Below are 24141 nucleotides of genomic sequence, written 5' to 3'. Positions count from 1 at the left end.
TGTGTGTGTGTGTGTGTGTGTGTGTGTGTGTGTGTGTGTGTGTGTGTGTGTGTGTGTGTGTGTGTGTGTGAATACAAATACAGCATATTTATTGTTGGCAGCCAGTGATTATGAAGCTTTGATGGTCGCTTACATGTATAAACGGAATCTTCTTTGTAAAAGCTGAACTAACTTTAGCAGCATGTTAGAAAAATATATTTGTTTTCATTTACTGATATGTCAAATAAAAAGTTTTGCACATTTTAAAACGTGCACAGCTGACAGCTTGGTGTGTTTGTTCGTAAACATTACTTAAAGGACTCCACACTCACCCTGATGATTAGTATTACACTTGGGCTGGATCCGGATCTCCCAGAAGTCTGCTTGTTGCGTAACACTCGCTGTAGCACACACGCTGCACAGCGTCCTGAAATCTGCGTAGAATTACGCAGACTGTTGTACCCTTACATTCATACTGAGCCTGACAGTTCAAATATGAACACATGCACCAGTGATATAAAGTCACATGATTGGGGTTAAATAAGTTCATCCAAACTTGCCAGTAAAAATATCAAACAGGAAAAACAAGAAGTTTGATTGTTTTGCTGTGCTATGCATCCTGATACTGGTTTTCTGCCATGTTTTCGGCTCACTGTTTTTTCTCAATCGCTGATTGGCTATAAATATTAACCAAATTTTGTATAAGGCTTGAAAAAGCAGAACAAGAGCTTTCTCTTTCCCTCCCCCCTCGCTCTCTCTCATCTCCACCAGCACCAGCGTTAATTTGCAGCTGCTGTTGCAGTGCTGGTTATTGTTACTTGGATCCGGATATCTTGTTTATGGTTTTGGTTCTTTTTGTTTAATTTTGCTAATAGTAGTTTGGGGATTAATGTAGAATCCCGATCGCCAAGTGTCTGGTTGGTTGATGATCTTTCCCTTTTGTTTGTTTATGCCCCAGCCTCCCATCTCGGTCTTTTTATGTAATTATTTTTCTACTATTAAATATTTGTTGAACTATAAAAGCGCGCTGGCATCTCATATGTTAGGTCCCTCTGAGCCATGGCTTCAGGGATCATAACATGTTGCACGAAAGATAAAATACAATAATGACTGGGATAAAATGTAAATATATATATCACCAATCAACACAGCCACGAGGGGGCCACAAGCCAGAGTACTCCCAGTGCCGGTGTTCCCCGTCACAAATTGCACTCCCATCTTCGGTCGGGAAGGGCATCCGGCGTAAAACCTTTGCCAAATCAAACATGATGATCATCAATTATGAGATTTCCATACCGGATCGGTCGGGCCCAGGTTAACGACGACCACTTCCAGTGGTGTTGGTTACCAGGGTGCCGGCGGAAGCTATGTTACTATTGACCGAAGACAAAGGAAGAGCAGAGGGGGAAGGCGTGTTCAGAGGCAGCGAGAGAAAGAGAGGCAGGAATGCGGAGATGAAAGTAGGGACTTTAAATGTCGGGACTATAACTGGTTAAGGAAGAGAGCTGGATGATGTGATGGAGAGAAGGAAGGTAGATACTGTGTGCACAAGAGACCAGATGGAATCAAGGCGAGGAGCACTGGAGGTGGATTCAAGCTGCTCTACCATGGTGTAGATAGGAAAAGAAATGGAGTAGGAGTAATGTTGAAGGAAGAGTACATGAATAGTGTTGCAGAGGAGAAGAAGAAAGTGTCAGACAGGATCATAAGTTTGAAGCTGGAAATGGGCATGATGTTGAATGTTGTCAATGTGTATGCCTCACAGGCTGGATGATAGAAGAGAAAGAGGAATTCTGGAGTACGCTGGATGACTAAGCTTGATAACTGGAGCAGACGTCAATGGATATGTAAGTGAAGAGAGCAGGGGTAAAGAGAATGACAGATGGTGGCGGATATTGTGAAAAGGAAGGAAATGGCTATGGTAAACACATATTTCAGGAAGAGGGAGGGACACGGGATAACATATAAGAGTGGACACAGACTATATCGTAAGCATAAGGTGAAATCTGAAAGAGAAAGCTGTCTGCAAGGTGGTGACAAGGATAATGTAGCTAGGCAGTACTGGATATGGAAATTAAGATAAGGAAGCAAGTGAAGGTCAGAGGCAAGGGTGTTGAAGAAGAAGGAATGTTGTGCAGAGTTCAGGGAGGAGTTGAGACAGGCTCTGGGTAGTAGAGAAGAGTTATCACATAACTGGGAAAGGACAGCTGAAGTTTTAAGGACAGAAGAAAGAAGGCAAGGACACTTGGTGGAGGAATGAAGACGTTCAGGAAAGTATTCAAAGGTAGAGTTTAATGAAGCAAAAATGGGGTAAGTATAGAGATGAAGAAAGTAGTCAGGAGTACTGGGAGGCTAAGTGTATGGTTAAGGTGAGAAAAGGGGGAGAGAGGTGACAAAGGAAAAGAAAGAGGCCTGTAGCGAGCTGTAAGTGAGACTGGACAGGCAAAGAGATTGAACTGGAAAGGATGTGCAGCGGGTTAGGTTGATTAAGGATAGAGATGGAAATGTACTACTGAGTTAAGCTAGTGTGCTGAGAAGATGGAAGGAGGATTTTGAGGAGCTTCCAAAGGATAAGTCAGGAGGAAGTGAGGGCAGCCCTAAAAAGAATGAAAAGTGGAAAGGCAGGTGGTCCAGATGACATACCTGTGGAGGTGTGGAGAAGTCTAGGACTTTTTAATCAGATTGTTTAACAAATATCTTGGAGAATGAGAGTCACTTGAGGAATGGAGCAGAAGTGTACTTTACCACTTTTAAAGCACAAAGGTGATGTGCAGAGCTGTAGTAACTACAGAGAGATAAAGTTAATGAGTCATAGCATTAAGATATGTGAAATAACTGTGAATCTAAGTCAAGAACAAAGGAGATGATCAATGAGCAGCTATATGGCTTCATGCTGAGACAGAGCACTGCAGATGTTTCTCTTGAGGGTGTTGATAGAGAAGTGTAGAAAAACATGCAGAAGGACTTTCACTGTGTCTTTATGGATCTGGAAACAGTATTTAATATGGTGCCAAGAGAGGAACTGTGGTACTAAATGAGAAAGTCAGGAGTGACAGAGAAGTATGTGACATTTATGAGGACATTGAGATAGTAGTGAGCAGTGGAGCTGGAGTGACAGTTAGGATTAAGGCAGGGGTGGGATTACATCAGGGATCACCTCTCAGTCCCTTCTTGTTTGTAGTGGTCATGGGACTGAAAGCTGAACTGCTGACAGATGAGGTTAGATGTGAGTCTTCATGGACTATGATATGATCTGTAGGGAGAATAGGGAGGAGGTAGAAGAGAGCCTGGGGGAGGTGGAGGTATGCTCTGGAGAGAAGAGGAAATATAGTCAACAGAAGCAACCAGTAGAATACTGTGAATGAGAGGGACACACGTGGGCAAGTTTAAATACATGGGGTCAATCATCCAAAGGAAAGGATGGTATAAAGAGAGATGAAGAGTTTCACAGGTGATTTGTGACAGAAGGATAACAACAAGACTATGATGTATAGTTTGATGTTAGTGGCATTACAAAAAGAAGATTTGAGGCTGTGGTTGGTTAGAGAGGAAAAGCTGAGATTCTTTGGATATGTGCAGAGGAGGGATAGTGGATATGTTGGGCAGAGGATGTTGAATATGAAGCTGGGCAGGGCAGGATGAAAAGAGGAAGACCACAGAGAGGATTCATGGATGTTGAGAAGGAGGACATTGCTACAGTTCTACTTCGTAGAAAGACAAAGCTTCGTCATAAGTTCACCGTATGTCTCAAGAGAAAGTTAAGCTCGATGGTTAAAGTTTAATTTCAGTCACAATCATTGTTTATGGTCTGATTTATGTCTATGAGCATAACATTGTGGATACATGGCCTCCACTAAGTCTTTATGTTATATAGTTGTATAGTTATGTTGATAAAATTAAAAATTTATTCCTTGACACAAATATCACATCAGAGCTCCATCATGCCCATCCATATTTCATAAAGACACAGTCTGTGTATTTCTTGTTCAGAGCCCTGTTCATATTAAAGAGTTTCATCATCAAAAGGCTGTGGCACAAGTAGAAGAGACATACTGGTGATTTTTTAAAATTCTTTATTATTGTGGTTAAACCTCAGTGTCAATGAATTGTTTTTCATGTTTTGTTATTTGCATCTGCATCACAGTGGAAGAAAATTACACAAATCAAGTATAACATTTGATTTTTCTTAACTTACATCAGATCAGAACTCCATCATGCCCAGCTGGGGCTTTAAATTTCACAGCGAAACTTTAAATCAGGATTCTTCATCTTCTTCTTGTAATCTTCATCAAACTGCTCATTCTGGGCCACAGTGAAGTGGTTCTTCCAGTCACCAACTTTCCCTGGAGAAGGAGAACATTCACAGTATTTGATTAACCTAATGATAAATGGAGCACACACTGATATAGATATAGAGAAAAAAAATGTTGCCCAGCAGGAAGTTGTACCTTTTCTCATGAAAGGAGACACCTTGTGGTTCATCACTGGAACTGAAGTATAGTTGGTCATCTTGTTTTGTTTCATGCTGTCAAACGTCACACTGGCTCTGACTCTTTCCTTCTCTTCAGGTGATGGAGACAAACCAAGGAAGGAACACAGTCGGTCTATTTCTTGCTCAGAGTCCTGTTCACATTAAAATTAGATATGATTTTTTTCTACCCTTTTGTGTTTCCTAAATTTCAGAACCTTTAGATTAACATGCAATAAATTAATTTACTTTATTTGTGGTTTAGTAATGTTGATAATAGATAAATACTCACTTGTAGCACATTCATAAATGTTTAAACTTTTGGTAATAAGTCTACAAGGTTTACAACAAATCATTGATCCAATACAGTCCACACAGACGGTTAGCATCTCAGGCTAAAAACTGATATGTTGCTGGCTGACTGGCCAGGTCCCACATTTTAGTGTGCATATGTGTATGCTGAGTGGGGATTTCCCCTTCACATAGCAGAGATGTTTGCTGGATGAGGATTTGGTGGAAAATAGTGTGTTCTCTATTTGTTACTTATGCATCAAAAAGGATTCAATTAACAAAATATACTGGACATGGTTTAGAGAAATATTTGCAATCAGTGAATTTCAGAGATACCAAACATTATAAAGTCTTCACGAGTCATAGCTTTTTTTCTTTGTACACCCATCTGCAGCTCTGGCTGGCTTTTCTTGCACTGTGGAATTAAAACGCACACCACCCAGTGCTCGAAGAACGAATAAAATACAGCCTGGTTTAAGAAATATTACCACGTACAATCAGAAAAATGTAGTAATTGGATTAGAATATTGATGCATGTCATTTTTAGACAGTATTTCTGAGTTGAACTGAGAGTTTGGTTTGGCATTTTAAGCATCTTCTAAAAGGCGTGTGATGATTAAACAAAGTGTTAGAGCTCAGTTGGAAATGGTACACATGTTAGCCCAGCTCACCTCAATCAAATCTTCATAGAACATGTAGTGGAGATTTGAATAACTTTGCTTCTTCTCCCACCAGCCGTTCACATGGTCATACCAGGATCCGAAAACCCCTGAAGCCACAGAACAATACACAAAGGAATGTTTATACAGGAAATGAAATAGTGTGGTCTCTTTGCTGTAAAACTACACTGAACTCACTCTTTCCCTCCATGAAACCCTGCAGATAGCTGCTCCAGTCTCCTGGTTCTGGCTGGATAAGGTTCATGCGGTCAAAGTGGAAATAGGACACTGCATTGTCCTTTGCATTGCGGGCCACATAGACCACCTACAGAAAGAGATAAAACTAATTTATGGTCTGGGAGTTTCATAAATCACATATCTGTGTGGCTATGGGTGTATGTGCAAGACCTTGCAGCGCTGCTCCCAGAAGGACTTTGGTACAAACTGGACTGGTAGATGAGTTTTAATGAGACGAGGAGTGGTGGGAAGTTTGTCTGCCAGGTCTGCACCTGAATTATCAGGAGGATTAGATACCACAGGTTAATATACTAAACATTGTAATTGTCTGATGTATTTTAAAGTGACAGTGGACACGTGATTCAACCTGAAGGTAGAGGAGGTGCGCAGATCTCCAGGAAGGGAACTCTGTCATGAACAGGGATGGATGTCTGACGGTCTGGACTCATGTTCCCAAAATACAGAAGATCTAGGATGTAAGAGACCCACGTGGTTCCTGAGGTTGAAATGGACAAAATGTTTTATGTTTAGCTGTAAACATACAGTGGCTTCCAAAAGTATTCGGCCCCCTTGAACTTTTCCACATTTTGTCACATTACAGCCACAAACATGAATCAATTTTATTGGAATTCCACGTGAAAGACCAACACAAAGTGGTGTACAGGTGAGAAGTGGAACGAAAATCATACATGATTCCAAACATTTTTTACAAATAAATAACTGAAAAGTGGGGTGTGTGCACTCGGACATCAATGCAAAATTGTTGATGAACACACACACAAAAAAATACTATGATTACACAAGCTCCATACTTTTAGATACAGATCAGTACCTGCTTTAGGGTAAGTTGCGATAAGAATATCATCCGGTCTTGCTTTGAAGTTCTGTACATTGTCCCAATTGTCAGTGAAGATGTTGGTCATGGAGACTCCATTGAAGTCAAACAGTTGTGGGCGAGGTGGCAGCTCCATCTGTGAGAATGATTTGCCTTTAAAATCAAAGTGTATGTCGTGTTTTCTCCAGTCCTTACTTGTGCAACAACATAAAGCTATGCTTAAAACATTTTTAACAACTGCGTAGGCTGACTTCTCCCCCCACAGATCAGAAGTGATATTTTTAACTTCCATCGGTCTAGAAAACATGATGCATTTTTGTTCCATAAGAGAGGCACTGGAAGTTTAAAAAAAAGGTCCTTGGGAACTGTCCACATTTAAAAAACTGTTTGTGGGTCTTTGATTGAAAAAACAGATTATCTGCAAAAGTAAATCCTTACATCTGTATTATTTTTAACGGCCAGCAGAGGGAGGTTTTTGGCAGAAAGTGGCACGATAGCACAGAAGTGTAAAAGAAAATCACTCTAATCCTAATATATGCCTTCATTTAACACTTTATGTTATAAATAAAATAAAAATTTAAACAGTATATGCTTCATGCTGTGGACTATTGACTGATTATCATCATGCAGTGGCAGATGTAGCTCTAGCTTGTGACCTCAGGTTTTAAACATCAGAGGTGATGAACAAAATGCTAAACTGGAATTTTCATGTTAAAGGCACCTCTGATATACATTTAATGGCTGTGATTCAGTTTAAAGATCAGTTTAAGGATCAGAATCACATCCAGTTTCTCGTTTTAATAACAGATCTCATAATCTGATAAAGTGTAAATCCCAGTGTTAGAGTTTGCTAATCTAAGATTCTGGAGCTGCTGTCTCTGCTTGATCCTGCACCACTAATCAGCTCTACAGTAATTATACCTGTAAGTTCACCAACACCACCTTTGCCACTTTAACCTTTGTGACTGCAGTGTTACTGCTTTTTAGTTTTTATGTTTTTACTAGGACTGCTCCTGCCTCAGCCTTCTGTTGGTTTGCTCACGTGGTTTTGTGTTGCTTTAAACTAACTTAACATTATTTTGAAATTGTGAATATTGGGCATATTGACATGATGCAAGATGGTATAACGAGTCATCAGTAAAATTAAACTAGTAATTGCAATAAAAAAATCAGTAGTTAATGTAATAATAATTATTAATTAGTTGATGATTTTAGGGTTAACAGAGATTTATAAAATTATAATAAATAAATAATAAATAACAGCTTGCCATACAACCAGAGGTCAAAGCACACACTGCAGCATTGGTAAAACTGAGAAACACAAGAATTACAACATTTTCCTTTCAGCTGTGTTCACCAACCACACTAAGCAAGACACATGGTGAAATTTAAAGAATAACTTAATTAATATTCAAATTAAATAATAAAAAAAGAGATAATAAACATTTATATTTATTTTGTTTTCTAAATAAAATAACTTGTATATAAAGTAAAAACCACAGATTTATTGTTGGGGACTAAACATTCTGAAGCTTGCTTACCTTCTTGCGTTACTCCTGCTGACTGACATAATCTTGAAATTGTGAACAAGAGGCGTGACTCGCCGGTTTAACCATTAATTTCAGCAATGACTCAGACATATAGTGAGTGAGCATGAAGTTAGAAAAGTTTGATTTTTCTGGCCATTTACGCCAAACAAAAACAAAAAAGCACCACAGTTTTAAAAGATACACATCTTTCAGTCTAGCATGTTTGTTCTAGTGAATATTACTTGATGTACTACACACTCACCAAGCTGAGTATTTCTGTACTGCGGTTGGGTCTGGATCTTCCAGAAGAAAGAAATCTGTTTGTTGCACAACGTTCACTTAAACACACTGCACAACTTCCTTAGATGTGTGTCTGTGAGTATTACTGTTCAAACATGAACACAATAGTATACAGTGAGATCAGACCAAAGAAAAAAGCAACCAAACCTGTATGAGTGCACAGGTCTTATGAAAGGCGACACAGTCTGATTCATTGTTTGGAAGGTGGAGCAGTCGGTCATTTTGTTTTGATTTATATTGTCTAAGGTCACACCGGCTCTGGCTGTTTTCTTTTTCTTCAGCTTATGGAGACAAATCAAGGAAGGAATACAGTCCGCCTATTCTTTGGCCACAGTCCCGTTCACATTGAAAAGTTTCAGCATCAGCCTTGTTTTGAAGAAGTGCAAGAGAGGTTTTCATTATATTTTAAAAGGCTGTATGTAATTATTCTGAACATCCCAACATAACAATAAGAAGATGAGAAGACTGAGAATGCTAGCTCTCTTGGTCTATGTGGCCCGCAATGCAAAGGACTCTTTTCTACTTCTTTTGCTTGATTCATACCAGGTCTGTGTGTTGTGTCTATATTTACAACTCTATTTACCATATACCTTTTTATTCTTTATTTGTTACTGAATGGTTAGTGCAAAAACAGCAAAACGAATGTCAGTTAAATTGTGGTTAATTCTGATGATCCATACATATATTTTTATTTATTTGTTGGGACATGCACACATCTGTTCAATGCTCCATCATGCCTAGCTGGGCTTTTTAATGCCAGACCCAGTAGTATAAATTCAGATAAACCAGATTAAATCTGTTAATTCAATGCTATCAGCAAAAATCGCAAACAGTTTTAGTTATTTTGTTGCACAAAACATTAAACACACTACTGAACAGCATGCTATCCAAGGATAATAACAATAACAGACATAATAACAATAACAGACATTTTTGCATCTCTTTGAATGCAATCAAAATGGGAGCATATCAAATAAAAAAATCAAATTAATTTCAGTTAATACGTTATTTGGCACCATGGTTGTGTGTTGGTTAGCACTGTTGCCTCACCCTATGATAGCTGAGATGGGCTCGAGTCGCCACACAACCCTGAACTGGATAAGCATTATAATATAGGAATACTAATACTACAATAGGGATACTAATTAATCTGTCTCAACACTTGGTTTATCCTCAACTAGTTAACTTCAGAGCTCCATCACGCTCAGCCAGGGCTCTAAATTTCACAGCGAAACTTTAGATCAGGATTCTTCATCTTCTTCTTGTAGTCTTCATCAAACTGCTCATTCTGAGCCACAGTGAAGTGGTTCTTCCAGTCACCAACTTTCCCTGGAGAAAGAGAACATTCAGAGTATTTGATCAATCCCACAGTCATACTTGTCCTGTACGCTCATGCTCCACGACACACCCACCTAACACTCCTTCAACATTAAGTGTTTGTGTGTGTCATGTGTCATTAGTGGGTGAGAGTGAGTGAGTAAATGGTCTGTGTGTGTGTGTGTGTGTGTGTGTGTGTGTGTGTGTGTGTGTGTGTGTGTGTGTGTGTGTGTGTGTGTGTGTGTGTGTGTGTGTGGGGCTGGGGCTGGCACCACAGTTCATTCAGATCACAATTCTGATCACAAAAGCTGCCAGACGGGACAGGGTGTAAGAAAAAGTGTATTTGATCAGCACTACTGGACTGAGCAAATACTGAGAAACAAATGTTGCCCAGCAGGCAGTTGGACCTTTTCTCATGAAAGGAGACACCTCTTGGTTCATCACAGGAACTGTGGAATAGTTGGTCATCTTGTTTTGTTTCATGCTGTCAAACGTCACACTGGCTCTGACCCTTTCCTTCTCTTCAACTGAAGGAGACAAACCAAGGAAGGAACACAGTCGGTCTATTTCTTTTTCATAGTCCTGTTAACATCAATATTGAAAATATGAATAAGTTTAGAAGGGACAGTTCACTCCAACATGGAATGTATGTTTTTTTTTTCTTCTGCTCTCTAGTGCTATTTATTTATAGCACTAGGGAAAACATAAATTGACATGTGAAAACACATTTTAGTTGTCTGTGTCTTTGTTCATTCTCTGTGACTTTTCAATTTAAAGACGTCAGACTTTGACCATTCTTTGTATTTTATTTATTATTATTAAACCTCGGATCTGAGGTTTTCTTTTTTTGCAGTTTATGCATCAGAAACATTTCAGCGAACTACAGTTTTCAGACATAACCCAATCTTTGCCTGATCAAATATGCAGATTTTCAAAATTAAGATTTCCATACCAAACAGGTCAGGGGCTGGGTTAACAATAAATACCTATCGATTGGTTAGGCGGGCGGTTAAGGATAGAGACAGAAATGTATTAACAAGTGAGGAGAATATGCTGAGTTAATGAATGAGGAGAAGAGAGGAAGGAGATTGGATTGAGGACTTATAGTGAATCAGGACATGCAGAAGAAGTAGTGCATCTATGAAGTGGATGAAGAGTGGAAAGGCAGGTGGTCCAGATGACATACCTGTGGAGGTATGGAGATGTCTACAAGAGAGAGGAGTGGACTTTTTAATCAAATTGTTTAACATCCTGGAGAATGAGAGTTGCCTGAGAAATGGAGAAGATGTGTTTTCAAGAACAAGGGGATGTACAGAGCTGTGGTAACTACAGAGGGATAAAGTTAATGATCCATAGCATGAACATATGGGAAAGAGTGACTGAAGCTAGATTAAGAAGAGAGGTGGCGATCAACGAGCAGTAAGTCGGTCAGTAGGTGTGACAAATAGGTTCAAGATGCAAATTATTTCAGGGACTTACTTTGTGCCACTTTTTGTTTGCAATGGATGACACAGTGGATCATCTCCCCTATCCCTAGCATCCTCCTCTATCATACACATATGTCCTCTTTTACTAAATCCATGAATACTCTTTCTGGTTTTCACATTTTCCTCCTGCCTTGCAGCCTCATATTTAACATCCTTTGTTATATGATAATTTTAAATATTAAGATCTCTGTCAAAAATGGCACACATGTTAGCCAAACTTACTGTACCTCAATCAAATCTTCATAGAACATGTAGTGAAAATTTGAATGAGTTTGTTTCTTCTCCCACCAGCCGTTCACATGGTCATACCACGATCCAAAAACCTCTGCAGACACAGAACAACACACGAAGGAATGTTTATACAGGAAATGTGATATTATGTTTTGTCCTTAACACTAAAAATAAATTAAACTCACTCTTTCCCTCCATGAAGTCCTGCAGGAAGGTGCTCCAGTCTCCTGGTTCTGGCATGCCACTGTTCATGCGTTCAAAGTGAAAATAGGACACTGCATTGTCTTTTGCATTGCGGGCCACATAGACCACCTAGAAAAAGAGGAAATGCTGAATTATACTCTGTGGGTTTCATAAATCCCATGTCTCTATGACTACAGGTACGTGTGCTTTTACCCTGCAGCGCTGCTCCCAGAAGGACTTTGGTACAAACTGGACTGGCAGATGAGTTTTAATGAGACGAGGAGTGGTGGGAAGTTTGTCTGCCAAATCGGTACCTGAGTAAGGTAGAGATAAGAAGGAATCATTTGCAACAGAACATGCAAAGATAGATTTCTTTATAGACCACAGATCAACAACATGAATTGCCCAAACATTGTGTTTTTGAGGTGCTATGACTAACTTAACAGATTTACACACCAATAAAACTGCCAGAACCATCACAAAGCTATTGAACAAGGCTGTATTTGTAGTTGTAACTATTTGTAACCTGATTCAGAATGTTTTTTGAATATCCTTTTGACTGAACAGTTCTAATGACAAATAAGTACCAAAGTGAAATTAGGACATTGAGCTTTTGGATCTGGTCTAATACAAATATGGCTAATTGAAGGTGGTCAACCTGAAGGTAGAAAAGGTACGTAGAGCTCCAGAAAGGGCACTCTGTCATGAAGAGGGATGGATGTCTGACGAGCTGGACCCATGTGCCCAAAATACAGAAGATCTATGATGTAAGAGACCCATGTGGTTCCTGGGTGCGAAACAGATAAATGCATATTGTTTGGTGTGATATCAGCACATGATGATATAAGCCCCATAATCCAAATAAACACAGTCAGATAGCATCCTTATAGTGTCTTTCAGCCAATGCATACTGTAAAGTCGGAAACTTGCACGTTAACATTAAAATGGGAAAACGTTATTTAAAAAGCACTAACAATTTTATAACCTAAGTAAGTAACTAACTAACTAGCAAACCTGCTTTAGGGTACGTAGCGATAACAATATCATCTGGTCTTGCTTTGAAGTTCTGTACGTTGTCCCAGTTGTCAGTGAAAGCGTTGGTCATGGAGACTCCATGGAAGTCAAACAGTTCTGGCCGATGTAGCTCCTCCATCTGTGAGAATGACTTGTTTTTAAAATGAAGTTGTCTTTCATGTTTTCCCCATCCTTCTGTTACTTGCACAGTAACTTATGTTTTGCAACCTCTGGTTTTTAAAACCAGAGTTGATGACTATGCTGAAACTAGAAGTTTCATCGGGACTCTTTCGGTCACACACTGTTGCAGCTCATCTGTGATTTAAAGTCATGGAAGAATCCAGGTGCTTGATTTTGTTTCTTCTTTTAATAAGAGATCTGATGAAGGTCTGCATCAATCTATTAATTCAACATTCTGGAGTTGCTGTCTCTGCTGTTTGTTTGGTTGTTGTTTCCAGGTTTAGTGGAGACGATTTGTTCCTGCACCACTAATAAGTCCTACTGAAATTATACCTCTAACTTACCATCATCACTTTTGCCAGTTTAACCTTTGCAACTGTAGTGTTTTCTTTTTTATGAGAGCATTTATGTTTTTACTATTCACTTTCTGATTGCAGTTTGGACCTTGTCTGTCTGGATTCTGCCTGAGCTTTGTGTTGCTCACCTTGTTTTTTTGTTTGTTGTACTAGCTTAATAAAACTCTGAATAATATTAACATTGCTCTGTGAATATCGGTCATGTTAGTCACAAAGAGGTTCATTCAAGTAAGTGCAAAAACAGTCAGCTGACAGTACATGATAAAAAACAAGATGCAGTCCAGCATTGGTAGAATCAGGAAACACCAGAATTACAACATTTCCCCTCCAGCTGAGTTCTCTAACCACAATGAATAAGACACATTTATTTCATTCTTACGTTACATTTTAGTGTTTAAGTATTTAAAACAAGGACATTTTAATGCAAACAAAATATTTTTGTAAAGTAAAGGCAGAGATTTAATGTTGGTAACACATGATTACAAAGCTTGCTTACCATCTAGGATCACTCCTACCAACTAACGTAATCCTGAAATTGTGAAGAGGGCACGTGACTCGACGGTTTAATCGTTAATTTCAGCAATGACTCAGACCTAAAGTGAAGGAGTTCAGTATTTGCTCAGTATATTTGGACCAAACTTTAGAAGGATAAGGTTAGAAGTTAGAAAAATAACATTTTTATTACTGTTCATTAACATGTCAAATGAAAAAGCAAAAATGCAGCACATTTAAAACATATATATCAGACAGCATGGCATATGTATTCTGTTGAATATTGTTCAAAGTCCCAATGTAGGTATTTCTATTGAGGGTCTTTTTCTGTCTTCCAAACAAAAGACCTTTGTGTCAGGATCCTGGGACTGGACGACCCAGGATCCCTGAGCAGTCATGTATTATATTATTATTATTATTATTATATGTATTTTGGTATTGCTGCTGCTCTCCTCCATGATTGTAGATGTGAGTGTGTGGGTTATGTCTGCGGGGATGCTTGGAGGATGGAGCTCAGCCACCTGCAGGCCTGAGGGGTGTGGCCCTGCGGAGGGACTGGCCACACCCGAAGCCACACACCTGCTGCTGATCAGGGCTTGTCGGGGGAGCTACTTAGGAGAGTCTTGGAGCTCCCACCGACGCGGGATCATTTCATGAGACTCCATGTTAGTCTTCTGCTTAGTTAAAGTCTGAGTGTATGCCTACTGGAATTAAGTGTCTTGACGGCTGCCTCTGTCATTTTCCCCTCAGGAGGAGCGTGGAACATCGGAGGGCAGCAGGCACGGGGTGTGTGTGGACACACGGCAGTGGAGAGCACGGACTTTTTGGGAAGACACAACACGGGAGTCACGGGAGAGCACGGGGATTTACTGTTATTGTTTCCATCACTGTAAATAAACGCACTGTTTATACACAGAGCACGGCGCCTGGGTCCTCATTCCCCATATCCCCACGGTCTGCCATGCCGCACCGTGACACCTTTGTTATTCACTGGAACACACCGCACCATTTTCTGAAATGTGTGCATTTATACTGATCCAGTGCTATGAAGTCAGATAAGCTAGGTTCATTCAACTCGACCAAAATAAATAAATCAATAAAGAACAGACTGAAGGCTGGATTTATTCTTTTGCTGTACAAAAGCGTAAACACTGCAATAACCTGCACATCGATGACAGAAGAATAAAAACACAAGTCTTTTAACAGAATTAAAACAGCTGTGTTTAATAAAAATGAAATCCAACATACAACAGCAGCCTACTATCTCTACACAGCTGAGAGCTGCTTGCCATAACTGTGTGAATGTAAAAAGTTTTCTGCTTCTCTTTCTTGATTTATACCAGACCTATGATTCTATGTAGGAAACATTCCCACATTACACTTTATGTGTGGCCAAATTATTAAGTACTGGAACATATTCATTTGAGAAATAAACAAAGTTTAGGTTATTCAGGTAGTGTAGTTTAAGTTGAGGATAAATGTTTTTTAAGCTGGGAAATTACACAGAATGAACTCTGGTTCCTGTGTGGATTCGCTCCTGGTACTCCAGCTTCTTCCCACCATCATGCCCAGCTGGGTCTCTTAATTTCAAACCCAGTAGCATAAAGTCAGACAAACTAACCATTAACAATCAGTTAGTTAAATATGTTCAGTAAAAATGACACATGTTCGTTCATCCTCCTTTTTCTTAACCTCCTAAGACCCAAACTCTTTCATGGCATGCATTTTTAATTTCTCTTTGCTATTTGGGCTGATTGGGACCTGATGAATGTAAAAACAAAGGATTAGCTGATTTTTTTTTTTACCTGATTTTTGTTTTTGAGAAAAATGGGATCCTCATAAGAGGACATTCATTTTAAATTTCAATAGAACAGTGGCAGTATAATGTCCTCATTAGTAGATATCAGGCCCTTTGTAGAGCAAAATTTAGTAGTTTGGTCTCCACAACCCAAAATGTGATGTCCACATATGTGGATGCCAGGTCCTGGAAGGTTAAGCTGATAGATAGCCAACAGCACCACAATGTAAGAGAATTCAGTTGTTCAGGCTTAATATTTGATTTATTCTTAACTATTTAATTGCATATCACTTCTCAGCTCTAGCCCGCTCTTTGAATTTCACAGCGAAACTTCAAATCAGGATTCTTCATCTTCTTCTTGTAGTCTTCATCAAACTGCTCATTCTGGGCCACAGTGAAGTGGTTCTTCCAGTCACCAACTTTTCCTGGAGAAGGAGAACATTCAAAGTATTTGATTATCCTAATAATAAACTGAACATATATTAGTGCCTATACTGAGAAAAAACCAAAGTTTCCCAGCAGGAAGTTGTACCTTTTCTCATAAAAGGAGAAACCTCGTGGTTCAGCTTGCGAGCTGTGGAGTAGTTAGTCATCTTGTTTTGCTTCATGCTGTCAAACGTCACACTGGCTCTGATTCTTTCCTTCTCTTCAGCTGATGGAGACAAACCAAGGAAGGAACACAGTCGGTCTATTTCTTTTTCATAGTCCTGTTCACATAAATGAAAATATGAATGAGTTTAAAAGAGATGTTTCATCCCTAAATTTTATTAATTTTTCTTCTTTTGGTCTGTAGTACTGTATGACTATAATACTTTTTCATCAAGACAAATTTGGTGCGAGATGCTCTCCTTGGGAGATATTAGGATTCGACAGACTTCCCTTTAAATATGTGACAATTTTGATTTTTTTTATGCATCTTAAAATGTCAAACCTTCAAGATTAACAAAAAAACAGATTTCATTTATGTGTTTCTTTATTTTTTATGAACTTTCAATTTGAAGATGTCAAATTTGATCTTTTTTTCTTAATTATTAGTAATGATGGCAATAAATAAATGCTCACTTGTAGCTGGTTAATGTTTAAACTTCTGATACTACATCTACAGTGGCTTGCAAAAAGTATTCGGCCCCCTTGAACTTTTCCACATTGTGGGGTGTGCGTAATTATTCAGCTCCCTGAGTCAATACTTTGTAGAACCACCTTTTGCTGCAATTACAGCTGCCAGTCTTTTAGGGTATGTGTCTACTAGCTTTGCACATCTAGAGACTGAAATCCTTGCCCATTCTTCTTTGCAAAACTCCTAATGTCGGGTCCAATCCCAGATAAATGGGGAGTGTTGCATCAGGAAGGAAGGAAATGTCATAAATCTTTTACCAAATTAAGCATCCATATCATCAACAGAGATAATATGGATATCGGAGATTTCCATACCAGAGTGGTCAAGTTCTTGTCAAGCTGGGGCAGGATGGATAATTCTTTGTTTTTGTTGTGTTTTTAACATGTCTTTGAGTTTCACGTGGCTCCACCTTTGGACAGAGCTTTGCTTTCTGATCAGTCCTTCCTACACCTTCCTTTCTTCCTCCACTGTATTGATATCTGGGTGGGCAGCAGAACACCACCAGGTCGTCTTCACCTCGGTGATGGTAATCAGACTTTCATTGTTAGAATTCTGCACTTAGTTTCCTATGAATCAATATTGTGTTCTCTCTGCTGTAGCCACTTCATTCCTCATCTGGATTCCTATTCTATGTTCTGTCTGGGACTTTGAGGATTTCTGTCCTGCCTTCAGTCCCATCAATACCTGTAAGCTGTAAAAGGACTTACTGGAGCTGGAACACTCACCTGCTTGCTAGAAGGATCTTGCTGGAAAGGATGTGTAGCAGGTGAGGATGATTAAGTATCGGTATCGAGTGGGAACTGTACTAACAAATAAAGAGTGTGTGTGGAAAAGTGGAAGGAGTTCTCCGAGGAGTTGATGAACGAAGAATATGAGAGGTAGCAGACAGATGGAAAACAGGTAGTGAATCAGGAAGTTCAGAGGATTAGTGAGGAGGAAGCAAGAACTGCTATGAAGAGTGAAAATGTGGTTGATGCAGATGACATAACTGTCAGTCGGCACACGTTAGCCAAACTCGGTGCTGTACCTCAATCAAATCTTCATAGAACATGTAGTGAAAATCTGAATAAGTTTGCTTCTTCTCCCACCAGCCGTTCACATGGTCATACCACGATCCATAAACCCCTGCAGACACAGAACACACAAAGGAACGTTAACATGGGAAATATGATGATATTATTTTTCCTTTACACTGAAACTAAACTGAACTCACTCTTTCCCTCCATGAAGTCCTGCAGAAAGGTGCTCCAGTCTCCTGGTTCTGGCAGGGCACTGTTCATGCGGTTAAAGTGGAAATAGGACACTACATTGTCTTTTGCATTGCGGGCCATATAAACCACCTACAGAAAGAGGCAAAACTAAATTATGCTCTGTGGGTTTCATAAATCCCATGTCTCTATGACTACAGGTTTGCATGATTTTTACCCTGCAGCGCTGCTCCCAGAAGGACTTTGGTACAAACTGGACTGGCAGATGAGTTTTAATGAGACGAGGAGTGGTGGGAAGCTTGTCTGCCAAATCGGTACCTGAGTAAGGTAGAGATAAGAAGGAATCATTTGCAATCAAGCTTGTCTGCTAAGTCTTTCCCTAAATGATAAGAAGGAGTAACTTGTAACTGTTAAAATGCAATGATTGGCTTTTTTATTATAGCATAGATCAACAACATTAATTACTACACATTATACTATACTAAACTACTACAGGGAGTGCAGAATTATTAGGCAAGTTGTATTTTTGAGGAATAATTTTATTATTGAACAACAACCATGTTCTCAATGAACCCAAAAAACTCATTAATATCAAAGCTGAATGTTTTTGGAAGTAGTTTTTAGTTTGTTTTTAGTTTTAGCTATTTTAGGGGGATATCTGTGTGTGCAGGTGACTATTACTGTGCATAATTATTAGGCAACTTAACAAAAAACAAATATATACCCATTTCAATTATTTATTTTTACCAGTGAAACCAATATAACATCTCCACATTCACAAATATACATTTCTGACATTCAAAAACAAAACAAAAACAAATCAGCGACCAATATAGCCACCTTTCTTTGCAAGGACACTCAAAAGCCTGCCATCCATGGATTCTGTCAGTGTTTTGATCTGTTCACCATCAACATTGCGTGCAGCAGCAACCACAGCCTCCCAGACACTGTTCAGAGAGGTGTACTGTTTTCCCTCCTTGTAAATCTCACATTTGATGATGGACCACAGGTTCTCAATGGGGTTCAGATCAGGTGAACAAGGAGGCCATGTCATTAGTTTTTCTTCTTTTATACCCTTTCTTGCCAGCCACGCTGTGGAGTACTTGGACGCGTGTGATGGAGCATTGTCCTGCATGAAAATCATGTTTTTCTTGAAGGATGCAGACTTCTTCCTGTACCACTGCTTGAAGAAGGTGTCTTCCAGAAACTGGCAGTAGGACTGGGAGTTGAGCTTGACTCCATCCTCAACCCGAAAAGGCCCCACAAGCTCATCTTTGATGATACCAGCCCAAACCAGTACTCCACCTCCACCTTGCTGGCGTCTGAGTCGGACTGGAGCTCTCTGCCCTTTACCAATCCAGCCACGGGCCCATCCATCTGGCCCATCAAGACTCACTCTCATTTCATCAGTCCATAAAACCTTAGAAAAATCAGTCTTGAGATATTTCTTGGCCCAGTCTTGACTGTTTCAGCTTGTGTGTCTTGTTCAGTGGTGGTCGTCTTTCAGCCTTTCTTACCTTGGCCATGTCTCTGAGTATTGCACACCTTGTGCTTTTGGGCACTCCAGTGATGTTGCAGCTCTGAAATATGGCCAAACTGGTGGCAAGTGGCATCTTGGCAGCTGCACGCTTGACTTTTCTCAGTTCATGGGCAGTTATTTTGCGCCTTGGTTTTTCCACACGCTTCTTGCGACCCTGTTGACTATTTTGAATGAAACGCTTGATTGTTCGATGATCACGCTTCAGAAGCTTTGCAATTTTGAGACTGCTGCATCCCTCTGCAAGATATCTCACTATTTTTGACTTTTCTGAGCCTGTCAAGTCCTTCTTTTGACCCATTTTGCCAAAGGAAAGGACGTTGCCTAATAATTATGCACACCTGATATAGGGTGTTGATGTCATTAGACCACACCCCTTCTCATTACAGACATGCACATCACCTAATATGCTTAATTGGTAGTAGGCTTTCGGGCCTATACAGCTTGGAGTAAGACAACATGCATGAAGAGGATGATGTGGACAAAATACTCATTTGCCTAATAATTCTGCACTCCCTGTATACTACCTTATACTACATTATATTATAACTAACTCTGACAAAACGTGTCACAAAATGATGGCATGCAAGCAAAACAGATGTCAGACAAAAAGACTGAACCTATTTCAAACATATTTTTGAATATTTTTCTGTTTGAACAGTTCTAATGATACCTTAATGTACAAGTACACCAAAGTGAAACTAACTTTTGGGTCTGGTCTAATACAAATATGGCTAATTGAAGGTGGTCACAAGATTCAACCTGAAGGTAGAGGAGGTACGCAGATCTCCAGGAAGGGCACTCTTTCATGAAGAGGGATGGATGTCTGACGATCTGGATCCATGTTCTCAAAATACAGAAGATCTATGATGTAAGAGATCCATGTGGTTCCTGAGGTTGAAACAGATAGATGCATATTGTTCAGTGGGATACCAAACTATGAAGATATAAGCTCCATAACCCAAATTAAGACACTCAGCATCATTTTAGTATTTTTCAGGTTACACTGTGGATGTATACCGTTTAGTGGGAATCCTGTGAACTCAGACACCAACATTAAAATTATTTTTTAACAAAAAAAGTTATTTTATAATTAGATAAGCTCCACACTCTTGCACACACCACATCAGTACCTGCTTTAGGGTACGTAGAGATAAGAATATCATCTGGTCTTGCTTTGAAGTTCTGTACGTTGTCCCAGTTGTCAGTGATGACGTTGGTCATGGAGACTCCATGGAAGTCAAACATTTCTGGTCGAAGCGGCACCTCCATCTGTGAGAATGACTTGTTTTAAAAGTCTCTCATGTTTTCTCTAGACCTAAAAACTGATGACCAAAATGGCAAACTGGATGTTTCATGACGGTTAAAGGCTGTGATTCAGTTTGTAAGTACAGATTTCATAGGGCGCCCTCTTTTGGTCACACCTGCTGTCCTGTTGTCAGGGTTTAAGGCAGGTTGACCGGTGGCTCATCTTGTCATTTTTGTTTGGTATTTTAGTGTTGCTGGTCTGATCCTGCACACCTAATCAATCCTACAGTTTGTATACCCAGTACCCTTATACCTTTGCAACTGTGGTGTGTTCACCTTCCAGCATTCATGTTTTTACTAAGTAGTAACAGTAAGTATACTTAGTGTTCCATCAGTAAAGCCCAACAACCACTCTACTTCCTCCACAAACTGAGGAAACCAAGAGCCTCAAACCCCATTACGAGCACCTTCTACCGAGGCACCGTTGAGAGTATCCTCACCAGCTGCATCACTGTGTGGTATGGCTCCCGTCTGAAAAAGTTACAATGAGTAGTGAGAGCAGCAGAGAGGATCATGGGCAATTCTCTTTCTTCCCTTCAGGACATCTACTGCATCCGCCTCACCCGAGAAGCTGTCAGGTGCATTACTGGTGACTCCACCATCCGTCCAACAGTTTCTTCAGTTTGCTGCCATCAGGAAAGAGACTGAAGACCCTCTGGGCTAGAACCAGCGGACTGAGAGACAGCTTCATCCATCAGGCTGTCAGGATGCTGAATTCTCTCCCTGCTCTGTCCCTCTCCACTCTCACACACAGAACTACAGACCTGCATCCACCTCTCCCCTCTTAACCCTGCCCACCTCCCAGACTTATAAAACTCTCAACCTCCACCATCGCCCCTCACTGACTCCCCCACCCCACTTGCACACGAACTCTTGCCCACAAGCACTCTGACTGTGCTGGACACTGTTTTGTATTGTATTGTGTCGTACATAAGACTTATTTTAACCTTTATATTGTTTTAGTGTACACCGAGGGCTGTGGGAGCATTGAAACTTCAAATTCCTGTGTATGACCTGTGCATATGGTTTTTGACAATAAAGCTGACTTTGATGTAAATTTTAGAAATGTAGTTCAAAGTTCATTTGAATTGCTTCATTCAAGTAAGTGCAAAAACAGTCAGCTGCCAGTACGAAAAGGATGACTAATTACGACATGTGCACTGCAGCATTGGTAGAATCTGTAAACACCAAAGTTACAACATTTCACCTCCACCACACTGATTCAGACACACAGTAACATTTACTGAATGTATTTTAAACAGAACATGTTTAATTCCTTTACAAATGTTTGTAAAGTAAAAACACAGCAGATTGTTGGTAACACAAGATTATGAAGCTTACTTACCTTCTAGGATCACTCCTACCAACTGACATACACTTGAAGTTGTGAACAAGGGATTTAAGCCACAGGTTTAATCATTAATTCCAGCAATAACACTGACCTAAAGTGGACGAGTTAAATATTTACTCAGTAAAACTCGCCCAAACTTTGGGAGCACAAAGTTTAAAGCTGTCTACAGCTTACCGCACCTTATATCAGTCGCACGGAAGTCGCTGTAATAATCTGGGCGCTACAGCTTTAGGCAGCTCCGCGCGCTCCCGCGGACGGCAATCACTTCCTACCCGACGATCACTTTTTGGCCCAACATCTGGAGCAAAACAATCGCATGAGTGCTGCTGTTTGACTGAGGAAGAATATAGGCGGTATCCCAATTCACGGTCTGCAGCCTTAAAGGCCGATTACGTCACAGCAACGCGACAAAGGCTGTCCCAATTCACAGGCTGCTCGAAATGCGGCCCTCAAATGCGTCCTTCATTTCCCTGAATTTTAAGGATGGATCCGTGTATCCTCCATCGCCCAACATATCCCAGACTTCATATCGCGGCGGTGGGTGTGGATAATTTTGCCGAAAAAAACGGCGGAAGAGGGGCGGTCGAAGAGTAAACTTCTAAAAGTAAGTACTGAATATTATGTCACTTATTTATGTGCAAATGTTTAATAATGAAGAACATTAAAACATTACTGTTGGCCACATGTCGACAAAGTTATGTGACATTAGCGATGTTTGTACTTTCAGCGTTTACTTGGTTTTAAAGCCTTTACTTTAAAATATATGCCGTTCAATAGATGATTTTAATCTTACGGAGAATGTGATGATTTTATGGATAATTAAAGTCAGTCATATATCCACAAACACAACAAGCTGAAAGTCAGTGATGCTGCTCGGTTTGCAGTCCTGAATATCACGGCACAAGCAGGATTCACTGCACTGTTAATGTTCGCTATGTTATATTGCTGCCTCTGTTCGGTGTCGAGCCAAACGGACTTTAACGTGTGTTTGAACGAGCTGACGGTTCACTCGTTAAGCTGAAAGAAAGATGCTTTAATCACAGGAGTCACACATGTGTCCACTGTACCATTTGGGAACTCTTGTTCAGCACTCGTAATAACACAAACACTAAATCCTCCTGTTTGTAGCAGTGTGTACACCTGAGACTGTCACCTGTCTGTCTGTCCTGCACTCTCTCTCTTTTCCTTTCTCTCTGATTGTGTAATAAAAGTACGAACATGTATTTATAAGTTACACTTGTGTTTGAATCCTGCAGCTTATCACACATTTGATTTCCATGTGTGACAACTGCAAGTGTCCAGAGGGAGAACAGTGAGGACCCACTGCTGCACATCATCTGTGAGGCTTTGCAGCCCTGATGATCCACCGAACTCAACAGTGTGCGAGGAAGAGGAGGAGGAAGAGCCAGCAGCAGCTGACAGATGGAGAGAATAGACAGACTGTTCCCTGTTTGTGAAGGACTGCTAGGAAAGTTTAACATAACTGTCTGTGCTGAATCAGTCTTATTAGGTAATGTTCAAATAATTTTATAATTCCATTGTTTTCAGTGTGGGAGAAAGTACTCAGGGCCTTCAAGTTACACACTATGAAAGGCAGCAACAAGTGTAATATTCAGAAACCTAAAGTATGTATCAGCAGCAGAATGGAGCTAAAAATAAATGCCCCTGTTTGTTTCAGTTCTATGAAGCTTTGAGTATTTTGGATTAGTAGCACTGCTGTGTTTGTTGCATCATATTGCTGTAATTGTTTATGTGCTTTATATATTCTGAGGTAAGTTGATCTATAGTGTTACATCATATTCTATAAGGATGTTATGTGTTTGTAGACTTTCTGCCCAGTTTGACCCATTTAGCAGAAGTCAGCCTGTTTAAGGCTCTGATATCTATTCTGTGTGACTTAAAGCAGTTATGACATGGTCTGATTTTCTCACCCAATAAAGGAATATTTCATATATCAGTCTACTCTTCATTTTATCAGAAACAGTTATCACAGCTTGTACATTTTCTTTTTATACATATATGTAAGCATTGAGCCAAATTTAGTAATGCCAACATACTGAAAGAACAATATTTGTCTCATATATATGATATATCTATATATACACTGTCAAAGATACTTGTCTTTGAGTGAAGATTTAAGGTGATAAGAAATATAAATAAATGCAACTTGAATCTTTATTGATACTCATTGAATGACACAGAGTTCAAGCACACTGCCGTAATGACTAGTAATGATTAATATAACTATAATATTGGCCATATTA

At 39.8% G+C, this 24141-nt stretch overlaps 4 protein-coding genes across 12 annotated transcripts in view; all 4 read right to left on the bottom strand.

The window, feature by feature from the left end:
* Positions 1 to 1579, bottom strand: part of LOC102300105 (cytosolic sulfotransferase 2) — a 6797-nt gene extending 5218 nt beyond the window's left edge. Inside the window, exons 1-2 of one of the 4 annotated variants that reach the window (XM_005952422.3) lie at positions 1119 to 1579; positions 312 to 406 (exon numbers count right to left, since the gene is read on the bottom strand). In XM_005952422.3, coding sequence (XP_005952484.1) covers positions 312 to 406; positions 1119 to 1197 — 174 coding nt within the window. In that variant the 5' untranslated portion in view covers positions 1198 to 1579. Of the gene's footprint in view, positions 1 to 311; positions 414 to 1118 lie in introns of all 4 variants that reach the window. The other 3 variants (XM_005952424.3, XM_005952423.3, XM_042224697.1) reach the window with 3 other exon arrangements.
* Positions 1580 to 4102: 2523 nt separating this feature from the next.
* On the bottom strand, positions 4103 to 8385 carry LOC102300825 (cytosolic sulfotransferase 3). Of its 3 annotated transcripts, none has more exons than XM_005952425.3 (8): positions 8261 to 8385; positions 6467 to 6605; positions 6002 to 6130; positions 5806 to 5906; positions 5596 to 5722; positions 5410 to 5507; positions 4428 to 4602; positions 4103 to 4322 (listed from the first exon to the last, which is right to left on the bottom strand). In XM_005952425.3, exons 2-8 carry the CDS (start codon positions 6603 to 6605, stop codon positions 4210 to 4212), a joined length of 882 nt encoding a protein of 293 aa, XP_005952487.1. In that variant the 5' UTR covers positions 8261 to 8385; the 3' UTR covers positions 4103 to 4209. The 3 variants fall into 3 exon arrangements, with proteins under 3 accessions (XP_005952487.1, XP_005952489.1, XP_005952488.1); XM_005952427.3 differs by having other exon boundaries at positions 6467 to 6622; positions 8261 to 8350; XM_005952426.3 differs by having other exon boundaries at positions 8011 to 8296.
* Positions 8386 to 8941: 556 nt separating this feature from the next.
* On the bottom strand, positions 8942 to 14578 carry LOC102301544 (cytosolic sulfotransferase 3). 2 transcript variants are annotated; one of them, XM_005952428.3, is made up of 8 exons: positions 13563 to 14554; positions 12531 to 12669; positions 12175 to 12303; positions 11730 to 11830; positions 11519 to 11645; positions 11330 to 11427; positions 10023 to 10197; positions 8942 to 9627 (listed from the first exon to the last, which is right to left on the bottom strand). In XM_005952428.3, exons 1-8 carry the CDS (start codon positions 13563 to 13565, stop codon positions 9515 to 9517), a joined length of 885 nt encoding a protein of 294 aa, XP_005952490.1. In that variant the 5' UTR covers positions 13566 to 14554; the 3' UTR covers positions 8942 to 9514. The 2 variants fall into 2 exon arrangements, with proteins under 2 accessions (XP_005952490.1, XP_042080630.1); XM_042224696.1 differs by lacking the exon at positions 8942 to 9627 and having other exon boundaries at positions 9755 to 10197; positions 13563 to 14578.
* A 177-nt stretch (positions 14579 to 14755) lies between these two features.
* LOC102301841 (cytosolic sulfotransferase 3) lies at positions 14756 to 22201 on the bottom strand. 3 transcript variants are annotated; one of them, XM_005952432.3, is made up of 8 exons: positions 22057 to 22201; positions 20352 to 20490; positions 19981 to 20109; positions 17899 to 17999; positions 17687 to 17813; positions 17501 to 17598; positions 15889 to 16063; positions 14756 to 15781 (listed from the first exon to the last, which is right to left on the bottom strand). In XM_005952432.3, the coding sequence occupies exons 2-8, from the start codon at positions 20488 to 20490 to the stop codon at positions 15657 to 15659; spliced, it is 894 nt and encodes a 297-aa protein (XP_005952494.1). In that variant the 5' UTR covers positions 22057 to 22201; the 3' UTR covers positions 14756 to 15656. The 3 variants fall into 3 exon arrangements, with proteins under 3 accessions (XP_005952494.1, XP_005952493.1, XP_014186694.1); XM_005952431.2 differs by lacking the exon at positions 22057 to 22201 and adding an exon at positions 21872 to 22032; XM_014331208.2 differs by lacking the exon at positions 22057 to 22201 and adding an exon at positions 20967 to 21861.
* Between the last annotated feature and the right edge of the window lie 1940 nt (positions 22202 to 24141).

This window comes from Haplochromis burtoni, unplaced genomic scaffold (assembly GCF_018398535.1).
Source record: "Haplochromis burtoni strain Fernald_Lab_line unplaced genomic scaffold, NCSU_Asbu1 Contig_146, whole genome shotgun sequence".
NCBI lineage: Eukaryota > Metazoa > Chordata > Actinopteri > Cichliformes > Cichlidae > Haplochromis > Haplochromis burtoni.
This window is presented reverse-complemented; position numbering and strand designations above follow the sequence as displayed.

Coding starts and splice junctions, on each gene's coding strand:
- LOC102300825 (XM_005952425.3), bottom strand. CDS start 6,605: ATGGAGCTGCCACCTCGCCCACAACTGTTTGACTTCAATGGAGTCTCC. Junction 5,907..6,001: donor CGCACCTCCTCTACCTTCAG/GTTGAATCACGT, acceptor CTGATAATTCAG/GTGCAGACCTGGCAGACAAA. Junction 5,508..5,595: donor GGGTTTCATGGAGGGAAAGA/GTGAGTTCAGTG, acceptor CTGTGGCTTCAG/GGGTTTTCGGATCCTGGTAT.
- LOC102301544 (XM_042224696.1), bottom strand. Junction 12,304..12,530: donor CGCTACGTACCCTAAAGCAG/GTTTGCTAGTTA, acceptor TTTCGCACCCAG/GAACCACATGGGTCTCTTAC. Junction 11,831..12,174: donor CGTACCTTTTCTACCTTCAG/GTTGACCACCTT, acceptor TACCTTACTCAG/GTACCGATTTGGCAGACAAA.
- LOC102301841 (XM_014331208.2), bottom strand. CDS start 21,041: ATGATCCTCTCTGCTGCTCTCACTACTCATTGTAACTTTTTCAGACGG. Junction 20,491..20,966: donor ACCACACAGTGATGCAGCTG/GTGAGGATACTC, acceptor TCATTCTCACAG/ATGGAGGTGCCGCTTCGACC. Junction 17,814..17,898: donor TCTGGGAGCAGCGCTGCAGG/GTAAAAATCATG, acceptor CTCTTTCTGTAG/GTGGTTTATATGGCCCGCAA.